A 15766-nucleotide genomic window follows, 5' to 3' on the forward strand; every position below is an offset into this window, starting at 1 on the left:
CATTCACCCACACTTGGCTGGAGCACGCCGCGTGACCACCAGTGCCAAAGGGTGAAGCTGTCTGGATTTCATCTGAACAAAATACCATAAACTCAGGGGACAGCTTGACTTGGAGCACAATTTTCAGAACCTTTAATGCATGAACAGAGCCTTCCCCTTATGGCTGTTTGCTGTGCAGTTGTTATGGGAGCTGAATGTTGCATGTCTCTTCTGCAGGATATTCAGATTGAAGCCTTGCTGATGAGAGCGTGTGAGCCCATCATTCAGACGTTCTGTCATGTAAGTTCTTCATGATAGTCTGGGACCCCTAGGGAAATGAGAGGGTGTTGGAAAGGTTAGAATTTTCATTGTTCAAGCATAATTGGAAGTACCAGACCCAGGCATCAGAGTGAATGCTAATGTAAATAGATGCAATTAGTGATGTATGTATGCCGCATGTTTGTTTTGCCTAAGGATAAAAGCTAAGAGAACACCCAAGCCCTGTATGTGATGCCAGAACTGCAGCTTGGGTTATATTGCCTTACAACAGGGGTAGGCAACCGATGGCCTGTGTGCCGAAGGCGGCCCGCGAGCTGATTTTCAGTGGCACTCACACTGCCCGGGTCCTGGCCACCAGTCTGGGGGCTCTGCATTTTAATTTAATTTTAAATGAAGCTTCTTAAACATTTTAAAAACCTTATTTACGTACAACAATAGTTTAGCTATATATTATAGACTTATAGAAAGGGATCTTCTAAAAACATTAAAATGTATTACTGGCACGCGAAACCTTAAATTAAAGTGAATTAATGAAGACTCGGCACACCACTTCTGAAAGGTTGCCGACCCCTGCCTTACAATAATTTAATGATCTAGGACTAGGTAACTGTTTTCAGCCCATGTGTGTGTACAGGGGTGTCATAAATACACACATCTGAACCCTAGTCAGATTGTTCACAGAACTAAAAAAAACAGGTTAGACAGATGAATTATATATCGAATAGCCAGCTGAATCCCAAGGCTCTTAATTCCATCCAGGGCTTCTGCTATTATCATAAGCCCTGTCACAGGAGCTAGGACCTCTAGATGAAATTGCCCTGTAATTCAAATATTACTGTTTTATATTGGGTCAGAACCCCAGTTCCACAATAGCAGACTCCCCAGTGGCTCTGCTCCCTTCCTGACACTCTTGCTGCCTCTCATCTTTACTGCATCACTCTGTGGTATTGATTAGTCACACTTTATGATAAGCAGGTAGCTTCACATCTGTTAGTTACAAAGTTCTTACCATGGGTGTTGGCCGGGGGGGGAGGGAGGGGGTGTTCATGCTGCTTTGAGAGCATTCCACTCTGAGATGTGTGACTAAGTATCTACAGAAGGATTAATGTTAATTAATCCACACAGGGTCACATAATGAGCTCAAGTTCAAGGTAGAGAAGAGCTGTTAATTTCACTGCATTGAATTCTTATTAGTGGTCATTTGATTGCCTGGTTGATTTATAAAAAGCATGGTGGAATGGGAATGTTTTCAAGAGGGTAACCCATTTCTGAAGTGGGGGTAACAGCCTGTCCCTGCTTCCTTCCTTCAGGAGATGGCAGATAACCAGATAGACTCTGGGGACTTGATGGAATGTTTGATTCAGAACAAGCACCAGAAAGAGATGAATGAGAAGTGCGCCATTGGAGTCACTCACTTCCAGCTGGTGAGCAATTACCTGCCTCCCCACACCGTATACCTTGTAACATCTCACTTTGTCCAGGGAGAGGTGGGTGGGAGACTTCTGATCATGCCCCTCTTCATGATCCAAGACCCAGTCCAGCTGTTGTGAATTCACTTCATAAATCTGATCCCTTATTTCATGTCACTATTTGTACATCTAGTCATAAACTTTCACTTTCGAATGTTAGTTCTAATTCCATTGATGCCCCTTCCCTGTCTCTCTTTGAGGCAGGGCCCGGTGTATTCTGTAGCACAGTAGGAACAAATTCTATGGCAATATTAATTCATTGTGTCTCTATGAAATACCCAGCATTCCCATCCCTCCCACACCTATCCCCACACAACTGTGGCTCTTGGTTGAAAACACGGATTGATAATTCAGCAATGATTACTTTCAGCAGTGATTATTTGATGGATTTTTTCACTCTGTTCTCCAGACGGTTCGGCTCCGTGGGCTTCAGCAGTTACAATGTTGTTTGAGCAGCCCGATTGAGAATGTCTTTGTCCTGCTCTGTGCATGGCAGGGAAGTGGGGACCTTGTAATCAGCTTCTATGGTGATTCTTTTCAGCTCCCTAGGCTTTGGGTGCTACTCTGCATTTAAAAAAAAATAAATTGGGGGATTGGTCCTGCTTTGAGCAGGGGATTGGACTAGATGAGGGACCTCCTGAGGTCCCTTCCAACCCTGAGATTCTATATGGGGGAGGGATAGCTCAGTGGTTTGAGCATTGGCCTGCTAAACCCAGAGTTGAGAGTTCAATCCTTGAGGGGGCCATTTGGGATCTGGGGCAAATATTGGGGATTGGTCCTGCTTTGAGCAGGGGTTGGACTAGATGACCTCCTGAGGTCCCTTCCAACCCTGATATTTTATGATTCTGTTCTCTCGGCAGCCTAGCTGCCCAGTTTGCACATCTGGCTCCCTGGCTACAGTTCTCTGTCATAGCAAAAATAATCCCGTGGTATCCAGAGTCCATGGGGTGCCCCAGGTGAGAGAACTAGGGCAGCTCACACCTCTGAGCTGTTGTTTCAGGCTCTTTGCAGTGGCTTGCACTTCGTACATGTTTGAGGTGACCTTCCCAACTGTCAGGGCTAGAAACTTACCTTTTAAACAATGAAAGTTGAGATACTGGAGCTAAATTCTGGGTGAATTCTGCAGTCGTGGAATACTTGGGTCCCTGATACCTCTTGGGCATTCGTGGTGGTTAAAAGTCAGCTCTCCGTTTCCTTGCCACCTTCTTAACCCTCCGTCAGTGCAATTCTGACGTTTATGGATCATGATCAGTATGTCGCTGGTGATGAGTAAGGCTACAGTGTAGTCACGGAATCTGTGACTTCCAGCAACCTCTGTGACTTCAGCCTGCGGTGGTTGGGAGCTTCAGGCTCCCGCGCTGCCCATCGGGGCCTGGAGGGGGCGGGGACCCCTTATTGCTCCTGGCCACGGCAGGCCCCTGGAACTGTGGGCAGCAGGGGTACCCCACAGCCTCCGTGCGGTTACTCTGCTTCAGGCGGTGTGGGGACCCACTGATCCCCATTTTATCAGGAATATTTTTAGTAAAAGAAAAATTCATGGAAGCTGTGACCTGTCTGTGACTTTCGTGAATTTTTCTTTTTTGCCCATGACCTAGCCATGACTTTTACTAAAAATATCTCTGACAAAACCTTAGCCTTAGTGATGAATAGTCAGCAGGGGCAGCTGCCCCAGGAAAGCTTGAGGCTGCTGCAGATTTTGTTAGGCAAATTATGAGGTGCTCTTGCAAACCTGTCACTCCTTGAGACTCCTTCTGTAGTAAGGATGCCTTGAGATTGTGGTTCACCTTGTTTGAGGTGTGGGGGTAAGGGTAAAGAGGAGAAATTGGCCAGAGGGGGCCCATGCTTCTGGTCAGTGGAATTGCATCAGGTACACAATGTATTGACCCTGTCTTAATAGAGCATGGCAATTCAGGTGGTATGGAATATGCTGTTTTAAGCAAGCCTAGTGTCTCAACTTATTTTGATGTACTCCTTTTATTGTCTGCTTCTTGTTCTCTTAGGTTCAAATGAAGGATTTCAGGTTCTCATACAAATTTAAAATGGCTTGCAAGGAGGATGTGCTGAAACTTTGCCCCAACATCAAAAAAAAGTACGTAGCAGCTGAGTGACTAGAAACACGTAATGAAGTCCTCAAACAACATTCCTTTGCCTCTGTTGCCAGAAGTGTTAGCCTGTCCCAGTGAAAATCACTGTTCCTGTTCCGCTTTGCTCGACTGCATGCGGCGAACGTTTACGATGGAGGAGCTTCCTCTTTAGGAAAATACTACTTCCGCCTTAGTTGCAAATTTCTAATCTTGCTGTTCTGTTCAATGGCCTTAAGACTAGGCAGATATCCCAGACTTTTAAAGCACTTCCATTGTCTATTGTCTTGTGCTACTCCTGAGAGGTAGGAGACTCTGTTGATTAGCTGACGAAGGGAGAAGCTCCACAAATTTCCAGCAGGCTTGTTCTCTTCAGAAGAGAAAAGTTTTAATGGTCTAATATGATCTACGAACAATTGATGATAAAAATGTGAATTGGAACACAAGCTTACTCTTGCCTTATGCAACATATTGTAGCTGGCGTAGTCACTCTTCCTCTAGCACGCATATGCTTACTTTGAGAACCATACCCGTGACATTGAGAGTGGGTTTTTCAAAAGCAGCTACATGATTGAAGCACAAGTCCCAGGCTTTCAGTGGGATTTTACACAAGCCCCCCTGTGCTTGCATTTATAGTGTCCTCTACAGAACCAAGCTCCCGAGTCTGGATTCGGGATTAGAAATCCTCAAGCTGGCTGTTTTAATCTGCAGTCCAGTTACTCTCTCATCCGATCGTGCCTGGGCTAGTTCTGCCTTCTGATCAAATGCACAGGCACTGTGTGCTGACATGGCATTCCTGAGTGTCCTAGGCTACCAAGTTACTTTGCTTCTTGGTGACATGGTGTTCAAACGCTAGCCTTTGGCCTGGTGTACAAGGCATGTGTATAAATAGGGACCGGTTTCCTTTTCTGCAGGGTGGATGTGGTGATCTGTCTAAGCACTACGGTGCGCAATGACACACTGCAGGATGCCAGGGAGCAGAGGGTGTCTCTGAAGTGCCGCAAACAGCTGCGCGTCGAGGAGCTAGAGATGGTAAGTATGCATGGGGCTCCTGAGCATCTATTTTCCAATATTAGTTTCCTCTCTTGCATACTTTGGAAAACGAATTAAGCTCATGAGATACAGCTAACCCACTTCCTACTTGGAGAGCTGAAAGGGACAACTTTTAAAGCAACACATCAAACCCAGTTGCCTTTCAGACTCACAGTGATGACTTAGTGTTCTGATGCTGGCTGCCTGAACCTAGCTCTTAATACACAACCACTGACTCCCTCTAGCCCCCATGAGGACAGTGTGAGCTGTATTTTACACATGAGGAAGTTGAGGCACAGAGATGAAGTTACTTGTCCAAGACCACCCATTGAATCAGTGGCTGAGCAAGGATTAAAACCTCTCTAGAGTAGGCTACCTCCTCCTTCTCTGGCATTGGTAGTATTTACATTAATAGAGCCACAAGACTTTTCCCCCTACATTATTTTGTGTAAATGGTGAAGCTCTGTCTGACCATCCCCAGCATCCTCAGAGGCAGCACGCTCAGTCTGTTGGTCGGGGGGAGTGAATGCCTTGCATCACTGAGCAGCACCTTCAGTTAATGAGCACACCAGGATGTGTTCCCATCAGTGTTCTGACCTTTAATCTTCAATCAGAAGGATGTTGGCTGTCTTGGACCCTGGTGTGGAGGGAAAGGGAGGAATCTTCGCTGGTGTAGAGGAACCCTGCATTTAGAGAGAGAAAGGAAACCCCACTCATTATTAGTATTCTGTGTGACCTCAGTTTAAATGCAAAACAATTGCTTTAGTAAAGCAGTGTAAAATAGAATTTCACTCCTAGGTTGTGTCTACACTGCCACTTTCAGTGCTAAACCTTCATTCGTTCAGGGCTGTGAACAAACACCCCCCCCCGAGGGAGAAAAGTTTTGGCGCTGAAAAGCACCAGTATAGACAGCGCTTTATTGCCGGAAGCAATAAAGCTACCCCCCTTGTTCGGGGTAGTTACTTTTTATCGCCAGGAGAGCTCTCCCCCGGCAATAAAGCGTGACTACGCTGCGCACGTCACAGCGTTGCCATGGCCGTGCTGTCACGTGGGCAGTTGTAGACATACCCTAAAACCCACAGCCAGCTGTAAGATGTGACCGTATCTTGATCTGCTGCATGGATTTGCAAAACTGATTTTTCACTGGCTTTCACCACTTACCCTGACCAGGATCATTCAGACATACAATCAGGTAAGTGTGGAAAATGAAGCTGGTGAATATACATAAGTGACAGAATATATATAAGTGACAGACGTCTGTGAGTGGAACAAGGGAGCCAGATATTGTCAGTCCTGCAAGGAAAGGTAGCCAGTGAAAAGTACCCAGAGTGGGATGTGCATTCAAGATAGTACCTAGACATGTGACAACTCAGTGACTTTTTCAGCACTGATCATTCTTACCCACTAGATCATTAACTTCTAAGCACTGAAGACTTATCTTTTGTGATACTCCAGTGCCTCCTTTGTTTGCTGTTGTGAATATGCTGTAGTTCCTGGATAAAACACAAATTGACTTTCTGATTGAGTTAGCTAACTGTTTGTTTTCCTGGGTCTACTTATCTTACAGACTGAGGATATTCGACTTGAACCAGAGCTGTATGAAGCTTGTAAGAGTGACATCAAGAACAATTGCCCGAATGTGCCCTATGGCAATGCACAGGTGATGGGCTTCTTAACTATTTACAGGTTTCAGAGTAGCAGCCATGTTAGTCTGTATCCGCAAAAAGAAAAGGAGTACTTGTGGCACCTTAAAGACTAGCAAATTTATTTGAGCATAAGCTTTCGTGAGCTACAGCTCACTTCATTGGATGCATGCTGTGGAAAATATAGTGGGAAGATTTTGTATACTGTGACAGGGTCGGGCCAGATGGCTATAGGAGAGTAATAGAAGGCAGATATATTAGCCCCAGGCTAAGTAGGTCCCTTTTCCCTGGGTAAGGTAACAGGGAAGGTTCCAGAACAATCAGGAACCTTCTGGAGACCATTAAGACAGGCTGATTAGAACACCTGCAGCCAATCAAGAAGCTGCTAGAATCAATTAAGGCAGGCTAATCAGGGCACCTGGGTTTTAAAAAGGAGCTCACTTCAGTTTGTGGTGTGCGTGTGAGGAGCTGGGAGCAAGAGGCACTAGGAGCTGAGAGTGAGAACGCGGACTGAGGAGTACAAGCATTATCAGACACCAGGAGTAAGTTCCTATGGTGAGGATAAGGAAGGTGTTGGGAGGAGGCCATGGGGAAGTAGCCCATGGAGTTGTAGCTGTCGCACAGCTGTTCCAGGAGGCACTCTAGACAGCTGCATTGCACAGGGCCCTGGGCTGGAACCCGGATTCCCCCCAAATCCTCCCAACTCCTGGTCAGACACAGGAGGAGTCGACCTGGACTGTGGGTTCGGAAAAACGGCCAAGCTGAGGGCTGCCGTGAAGCTCCAAGGCGAGCAAATCTGCCAATAGGCGCAAGACCCACCAAGGTAGAGCAGGAACTTTGTCACAATACACAGAGAACATGAAACAATGGGTGTTACCATACGCGCTGTAACGAGAGTGATCAGGTAAGGTGAGCTATTATCAGCGGGGGGGGGGGGGGGGGGGGACCCTTTTATAGTGATAATCAAGGTGGGCCATTTCCAGCAGTTGACAAGAACATGTGAGGAACAGTGCGGGGGGGGGGGGGGGGGAAAAACATGGGGAAATGGCTTTACTTTGTGTAATGACACATCCACTCCCAGTCTTTATTCAAGCCTAAGTTAATGGTGTCCAGTTTGCAAATTAATTCCAATTCTGCAGTCTCTCATTGGAGTATGTTTTTGAAGTTTTTTTGTTGTAATATTGCCACTTTTAGGTCTGTAATCGAGTGACCAGAGAGATTGAAGTGTTCTCCGACTGGTTTTTGAATGTTATAATTCTTGACGTCTGATTTGTGTCCATTTATTCTTTTACGTAGAGACTGTCCAGTTTGGCCAATGTACATGGCAAAGGGGCATTGCTGGCACATGATGGCATATATCACATTGGTAGATGTGCAGGTGAACGAGATTCTGATAGTGTGGCTAATGTGATTAGGTCCTATGATGTTGTCCCCTGAATAGATATGTGGACACAGTTGGCAACGGGCTTTTTTGCAAGGATAGGTTCCTGGGTTAGTGGTTCTGTTGTGTGTTGTGTGGTTGCTGGTGAGTATTTGCTTCAGGTTGGGGGGCTGTCTGTAAGCAAGGAGTGGCCTGTCTTCCACAATCTGTGAGAGTGATGGGTCGTCCTTCAGGATAGGTTGTAGATCCTTGATGATGCGTTGGAGAGGTTTTAGTTGGGGGCTGAAGGTGACGGCTAGTGGCGTTCTGTTATTTTCTTTGTTGGGCCTGTCCTGTAGTAGGTGACTTCTGGGTACTCTTCTGGCTCTGTCAATCTGTTTCTTCACTTCAGCAGGTCGGTATTGTAGTTGTAAGAACCCTTGATAGAGATCTTAGAATCATAGATCTTAGAATCATAGAGATCTTGTAGGTGTTTGTCTCTGTCTGAGGGGTTGGAGCAAATGCGGTTGTATCGTAGAGCTTGGCTGTAGACAATGGATCGAGTGGTGTGGTCTGGGTGAAAGCTGGAGTCATGTAGGTAGGCATAGTGGTCAGTAGGTTTCCAGTATAGGGTGGTGGTTATGTGACCATTGCTTATTAGCACTGAAGTATCCAGGAAGTGGATCTCTTGTGTGGACTGATCCAGGCTGAGGTTAATGGTGGGATGGAAATTGTTGAAATCCTGGTGGAATTCCTCAAGGGCTTCTTTTCCATGGGTCCAGATGATGATGATGTCATCAGTGTAGCGCAAGTAGAGTAGGGGCATTAGGGGACGAGAGCTGAGGAAGCGTTGTTCTAAATCAGCCATAAAAATGTTGGCATACTGTGGGGCCATGTGGGTAGCCATAGCAGTGCCGCTGATTTGAAGGTATACATTGTCCCCAAATGTGAAATAGTTGTGGGTGAGGACAAAGTCACAATGTTCAGCCACCAGGTTTGCTGTGACATTATCGGGGATACTGTTCCTGATGGCTTGTAGTCCATCTTTGTGTGGAATGTTGGTGTAGAGGGCTTCCACATCCGTAGTGGCTAGGATGGTGTTTTCAGGAAGATCACCGATGGACTGTAGTTTCCTCTGGAAGTCAGTGGTGTCTCAAAGATAGCTGGGAGCACTGGTAGTGTAGGGCCTGAGGAGGGAGTCTTCATAGCCAAACAATCCTGCTGTCAGGGTGCCAACGCATCATCAAGGATCTACAACCTATCCTGAAGGACGACCCCACACTATCAGAGGTTCGTTCACCTGCACATCTATCAATGTGATATATGCCATCGTGCCAGCAATGCCCCTCTGCCGTGTACATTGGCCAAACTGGACAGTCTCTACGTAAAAGAATAAATGGACACAAATCAGACGTCGAGAATTATAATATTCAAAAACCAGTCGGAGAACACTTCAGTCTCTCTGATCACTCGATTACAGACCTAAAAGTGGCAATTCTTCAACAAAAAAACCCTTCAAAAACAGACTCAAACAAGAGACTGCTGAATTGGAATTAATTTGCAAACTGGACACCATTAACTTAGGCTTGAATAAAGACTGGGAGTGGATGTGTCATTACACAAAGTAAAACTATTTCCCCATGTTTATTTTCCCCCCCTACTGTTCCTCACACGTTCTTGTCAGCTGCTGGAAATAACCCATCTTGATTATCACTACAAAAGGTCTCCCCCCACCCCACCCCCCGCGCTCTCCTCCTGGTAATAGCTCACCTTACCTGATCACTCTTCGTTACAGTGTGTATGGTAACACCCATTGTTTCATGTTCTCTGTGTATATAAAATCTCCCCAATGTATTTTCGACTGCATGCATCTGATGAAGTGAACTGTAGCTAACGAAAGCTTATGCTCAAATAAATTTTTTAGTCTCTAAGGTGCCACAAGTCCTCCTTTTCTTTTAACTATTTACATGTCAGTTTTCACTGCACACAGCCTGTTTTTGAAAAACATCCTTGTCTCACTAACACACAGCATTAGACTTGCATTTTGGAGTATTTTCCAACTTTTGTGAGGATTAGAGCATTTCAGTGTCCAGCTTTTTCTGCCTAACATCAGAGCACAATGTGACAGTTGGTTTATCCCTCTGTACCATGGCAAAGTGAGGGATTTTGTAAATCTAGTTGCCTAGGAAGGTGTCATGACCATCTGACTAAAACTAACAAGTGGCTAGCTGAATACAATCTGGTCTACAGTACAACATTAATGATTTTTTGTGGGGGAGGGGGGATTCCAGCCTCTGATGCCTAGGATTTAACAAGTACAGATACTTGAAAATGAGCCCACAGGGGAACACCAAAAGTATTTCTTGACCAAGTATGAGGGGAGGATTTTTACAAGCGGTGTGCCTTTCTCAACTGTTGTCACACTGTCTTGCTGCAGATTATTGAGTGTTTGAAGGAAAACAAGAAGCGTCTGAGCAACCGGTGTCACCAGAAAGTGTTTAAACTGCAGGAGAATGAGATGATGGATCCAGAACTAGACTACACACTCATGAGGGTCTGCAAGCAAATGATCAAGGTAACAGTAGCAGGCTGACCGGTGAGAGGATGGATTTGAGACCACAAGGAACGTTAACTCACCTAGAACTCTCAGGATATTCATGCTTGACACAAGGTGGGGGGGGAAAGGGTTGGTTTTATTTAAAATAAAATAAAACCCAAGTTCCGCATTCTCTACAACAACTTATTTCCAAAATGGCTGCTTCGGACCGTGCTGCCTTTTTTTTTACACAACATAACTGGGTCTTATTTTACTTATCACCTTGAATCAGCATGAGTGTTCTTTCAGGGATCTCCTCTTTCAAATGCACTCCCTGCCTCCAAATGCCAGGCTGAGGTACAAGCAAATCTTTTGCCTGGAGAAAAGGAGTACTTGTGGCATCTTAGAGACTAACCAATTTATTTGAGCATGAGCTTTCGTGAGCTACAGCTCACTTCATCGGATGCACGAAAGCTCATGCTCAAATAAATTGGTTAGTCTCTAAGGTGCCACAAGTACTCCTTTTCTTTTTGCGAATACAGACTAACACGGCTGTTACTCTGAAACCTTTTGCCTGGAGTATCAGCTGGTGTTGGAGGAGAAGGGGGGTTGATATGCTGGAGTTTTTGATAGAACTTGGATCTCGTCTGTCCTGCTTCTGCACTGGATCCGTTTCTGTCAAAGGACAAGAAGTTGTCAAGAACACAGATTGATGTAACTCTTTCAGTTCACTGCTAATACAGACTTTTATCAAGATTAGGTAAAATCATATAGCTGCTCTGGCCGCATGCAAAATTAAACCAACCTCAAGATCAGAATGCTGACACCTTGTAGTCAGGAGACAACATTAAACACTAATAAACACTTGGCTGGATAGCTGGAGGAGCCCCAGGGCACTGAGTTAACATGGAGAGTTAATAAAAAAAAGTAACCTGGCTCCATTTATGGCTGAGGCTCAATGTCTGACTGTAGAGCTGGTAATGGACCCAGGCTTTTAAAAAAAATCTGTAGCATAATCAAGGCTAGCGGAAGGTTACACCACAGAAGCTCCTAGAACTAGAGACCCTCCCAGTAAGAGCAGGATCCAGCAGAGCAGTGATTAGTCTGCAGAGTGTTTGTCAATCCATTGATCTAGATGGATGATTTTATTATCACTGTGCACTACATGCAGCTCTCCAGTGCTCCATAAATTGCGCTGAGCACTGCCTTAGTGTTCTGGTATCCTGCACCACACCTGTGGCACAGGGCAGTGACTTGTAGGTACGATCACCAGCTTCCGTTTATTCCTGTTTCTGGAGCAAATAGGGAGAAAGGAAAAAGATGTGTATGAGACCCAGACAAACATAATGGAAGTTTTGCACCAAAATGTGGAATGAGAATACTGTGAATGGGGAAGTAAAGGGGCATCTGGCTTTGCTTGGTGGTACTGACATAGAGCAGCAAGCTGCAGTCTGGGACCTTGGAGGAGGGATAGCTCAGTAGTTTGAGCATTGGCCTGCTAAACCCAGGGTTGTGAGTTCAGTCCTTGAGGGAGCCATTTAAGGATCTGGGGCAAAAATAAGAGACGGTACTTGGTCCTACTGTGGAGGCAGGGGACTGGACTCGATGACCTTTCAAGGTCCCTTCTAGCTCTATGAGATAGGTATATCTCCATATTTTTTAGGTTGGATATTAGGAAAAACTTTTTCACTAGGAGGGTGGTGAAGCACTGGAATGCGTTACCTAGGGAGGTGGTGGAATCTCCTTCCTTAGATATTTTTAAGGTCAGGCTTGACAAAGCCCTGGCTGGGATGATTTAGTTGGGGATTGGTCCTGCTTTGAGCAGGGGGTTGGACTAGATGACCTCCTGAGGTCCCTTCCAACCCTGATATTCTATGATTCTCAGTTGCTAGGAGCTATTCAGACAGTGCTGCATAAAATGATGTTCCCCTACCTTCTCTCCCCTGCCAAAGCAGAGGGTGAGAGGAATTGCTGTTGGTGGTGGGTATTGGGAGGGAGAGTCAGTCATGGTCCCTCTTTGGCTTGGGCAGGCAGATATTTAGTCTCCCTTGTGAATGCTTGACGTTTCATATGCTATAAAACCTGGCTTTCCCTTTGCAGAGGTTTTGCTCTGAAGCAGATTCGAAGAACATGTTGCAGTGTCTGAAACAGAATAAGAACAGTGAGGTGATGGACCCTAAATGTAAACAAATGATCACCAAGCGACAGATCACACAGAACACAGGTACCATGGCCTCCACTTCACTTTTTTTATCCAGGGGAAGGAGCTAGTTACCTGCCTGGGCTGAGAAGTGATCTGCACAGCCTTAACTGCAGACAGCTTCCCTTCATTTAATTCCCCTTCACCCAGAGTCTAAGAACAGTCTCTCCACCCTAGTTACTGAGTGTCATGTGATTATTGGTTTCACTTATTCCCCAGGCTTGTTACTATGTGGTCAATTTCTTCAAAGTAAGAAGTGACAATTTAGCTCTTTTAAACTGCTGGAAGACAGTGTCACCCAGAAGGAATTCCTCCTACAGATTCTCTTTGGAGCTCTGTCACCTTGTTGACACATCTTTTTTTCCAGTAGTGTGTAAATTCTAATGCAGTTCCTTTCCATGTTTCCTCTCTTGGTTAGATTACCGCCTGAATCCAGTGCTCAGAAAGGCCTGCAAACAAGACATCCCCAAATTTTGCCAAAATATTCTGAGTACAGCTAAGGATGATGCAGAGTTGGAGGGGCAGGTTGTCTCCTGCCTCAAGTTGAAATATGCAGACCAGGTGAGTGAGGAAGGTAAATGTGTAAATATGATCCGCATAGAAACATGCGCAGCAACTCTGATTAACCCTCCATCCTCGTAAATTAGACTCACTTGCAGTGTGTATGTACGTAATCTTGGGCTACCTACGGATAAGAGTCCAAGTGCTTTGCACTCACAATTTAACCTTCATTACCTCGTAGCCTTCACTATAGAATAAACGTATTAAATGCATTTAACCCTGTTATTAAAGGTGCCAAGACATCTGACTTGCAAAAATCAAGCTCAGTATTTGGTTGGCTAATTGCTATCTTTCTCCTCTCAATAGCGTCTGTCTCCAGACTGCGAGGATCAGATCCGAGTAATAATCCAGGAATCTGCTCTTGATTACCGGCTAGATCCCCAGCTGCAGATGCACTGTTCTGATGAGGTAGGAGGTGTGACCGCTGTGCCCCTTAGTTCAGTTGAAAGCTCTCCTCAGCAGCTTCACTCTGTCTCACCCCTTTCTAACAAAATGAACCTTTTTGACAAGGCAGCTTAACTACTCAGAGCTAGTTCCAGGCTCTCTGTCTGCAACTTGTGCCTAGAACAAAAGATTTGTATTCTTCTGCACAGTCAGTATTTCTAAGTCAAGCTTTGCCTCTGGCGTGCATATTGACACTGATATACTCTAGAAGTACAAATCATCATCATCACTTGTGCAAAGCAGACAAGTTAATGTATCCTTTTGAGTTTCCCATCAATCGTGAGTGAACCATAGTAGCTGAAATCTGCTTTGTAGTTTCCATGTCAGCTTAAGCCATTGAATGACATGTTTCATGCGAGAGCTGTGTTTGTGCCATTTTTCTTCCGCGGCTCACGCCTCTTTGGCATGGGCATCTCAGAGCAGCAGTAGTAGGCATTGGGGTCAGTAGGGTTGTCATTTTGAACAGGCTGGCTGAGGAGCCCTTGCGCCATTGGAGAGAAATAGGAATGTCTCTAAACCTGGGAGGTGGCACTGCTGGCACGGTGGAGGGAGAAGAGGAGAGACGGGAACTGTGAGTGAGCTAGTCCTTAGATGTCTTAAAGGATGAATATACGGGTCCGTGGAGATTTTAGGGTTAAATTGTACAGCACCCAGTCGAAAAGGGACCCTGGTGGCTCCAGTCAGCACCGTCGACCGGGCCGTTAAAAGTCCAGTCAGAGGAGCTAAGGCAGGCTAGTCCCTACCTGTCATGGCTCCACACTGCACCCCAGAAGCGGCCAGCAGGTCCGGCTCCGACATGGGGGCACCTACGGAGCTCCGTGTGCTGCCGAAGCACCAGCTTCGAACTCCCGTTGGCCAGGAACCGCGGCCAATGGGAGTTGCAGGGGCAGTGCCTACGGGTGAGAGCAGCGTGCAGTACTGCCTTCCGCACCTCTGCCTTGGAGCCAGACCTGCTGGCCACTTCCGTGCAGCGCAGAGTCAGGACAGGCAAGAAGTCTGTCTTAACCCCACTGTGCCGCTGACCGGGAAGCACCCAAGGTAAGCCTGCACCCCTGCCCCAGCCCTGAGCGCCCCCCACCCTGCACTCTAGAGCCTGCACTTCCAGATGGAGGCCTCACCTCCTCCCGCATCCCAGCCCAGAGCCACCTCCCACACCCTGAACCCCTCTGCCTCAACCCGCAGGCCCCTCCTGCACCCTGAACCCCTCATCCCCAGCCCCACCCCAGAGCCCTAACCCCCGTCTGTCCCCCAGCCCAGTGAATGTGAGTGAGGGTGGGGGAGAGCGAGCCACCAAGGGAGGGGGAATGCAGTGAGCAGGGGGCAGGGCCTCGGGGAAGGGGCGGGCTAGGGCATTCAGTTTTGTGCGATTAGGAAGTTGGCAACCCTAATAGCACAACATGTAGAGGTCATTCTTAATCCGTTCAGTGACCTCCTCTTGCTGCATAGGACGTGTTGAGTACATTTCAAGCAGGCCACCTTTGTAACAACTCATAAGGTAAGCCTGCCTTAGTGAGCGAGATTAAAAGAATTATTGGAACTGCCAGGCTCTTTGAGACATAGTTACTAGAGGGGTATTTTCTCTCTGTAAAGAGTAAGCAAGTAAGCTGTGATTGCCACAGTTGTCTTCAAATGAAGACAATGTTTTTATAAGATTATGAGTTTTCCAAATTTGGGCCCACTTTGTGTTGAAAGTTTTGCAGTGCACATTCAGATTAGCTGTCATTCTTTTTCTCTATAGCCTCTTACTGTAGGAATAGTTTTTCTTGGATGATTGTCTCCTAATGAGGCCCCTATGTGTAATCCACTTGAGATGTGCATCTGCCTGAGGCTGGATGATATTTTTTAGCGAGGTCCGTTCCTGTGTCCTACACCTTCCTGTGTTCCCTTCCAAGGAGATAAGGCAGCCCACCCCGGTGCTTTTCAGTTCCGTTTTATCACCTGTGCTCTGAGACAGAACCACTCTAATGTCCGCAGGTTACCTAGCATTTCCTTTTCTTAGCTGTAAATAGTTTTTCTTTACTAAGTTAGTTTTAGATAAGCTCTTTAAAGAACTTTGGGGTTCTCTCCCACCCCCTTTATACTATGCCCAGGGCCCCAGGTTTTAAGAAATGTGTGGTGTGCCTCTGGGCCTTCCCAGTCAGCAACAGCCGTAACACCTGCTTGTATTGCCTCGGGAAACTCC

General features: G+C 46.3%; 1 protein-coding gene across 1 annotated transcript in view; it reads left to right on the forward strand.

Moving 5' to 3' along the window:
- Nucleotides 1-15766, forward strand: part of GLG1 (golgi glycoprotein 1) — a 187538-nt gene that overhangs the window by 150123 nt on the left and 21649 nt on the right. The window contains exons 14-22 of the mRNA XM_037877969.2: nucleotides 217-279; nucleotides 1569-1682; nucleotides 3728-3816; nucleotides 4723-4840; nucleotides 6408-6500; nucleotides 10281-10418; nucleotides 12480-12603; nucleotides 12998-13140; nucleotides 13447-13548. Coding sequence (XP_037733897.1) covers nucleotides 217-279; nucleotides 1569-1682; nucleotides 3728-3816; nucleotides 4723-4840; nucleotides 6408-6500; nucleotides 10281-10418; nucleotides 12480-12603; nucleotides 12998-13140; nucleotides 13447-13548 — 984 coding nt within the window. The remainder of the gene's footprint in view (nucleotides 1-216; nucleotides 280-1568; nucleotides 1683-3727; nucleotides 3817-4722; nucleotides 4841-6407; nucleotides 6501-10280; nucleotides 10419-12479; nucleotides 12604-12997; nucleotides 13141-13446; nucleotides 13549-15766) is intronic.

Source organism: Chelonia mydas, chromosome 12 (genome assembly GCF_015237465.2).
Source record: "Chelonia mydas isolate rCheMyd1 chromosome 12, rCheMyd1.pri.v2, whole genome shotgun sequence".
NCBI lineage: Eukaryota > Metazoa > Chordata > Testudines > Cheloniidae > Chelonia > Chelonia mydas.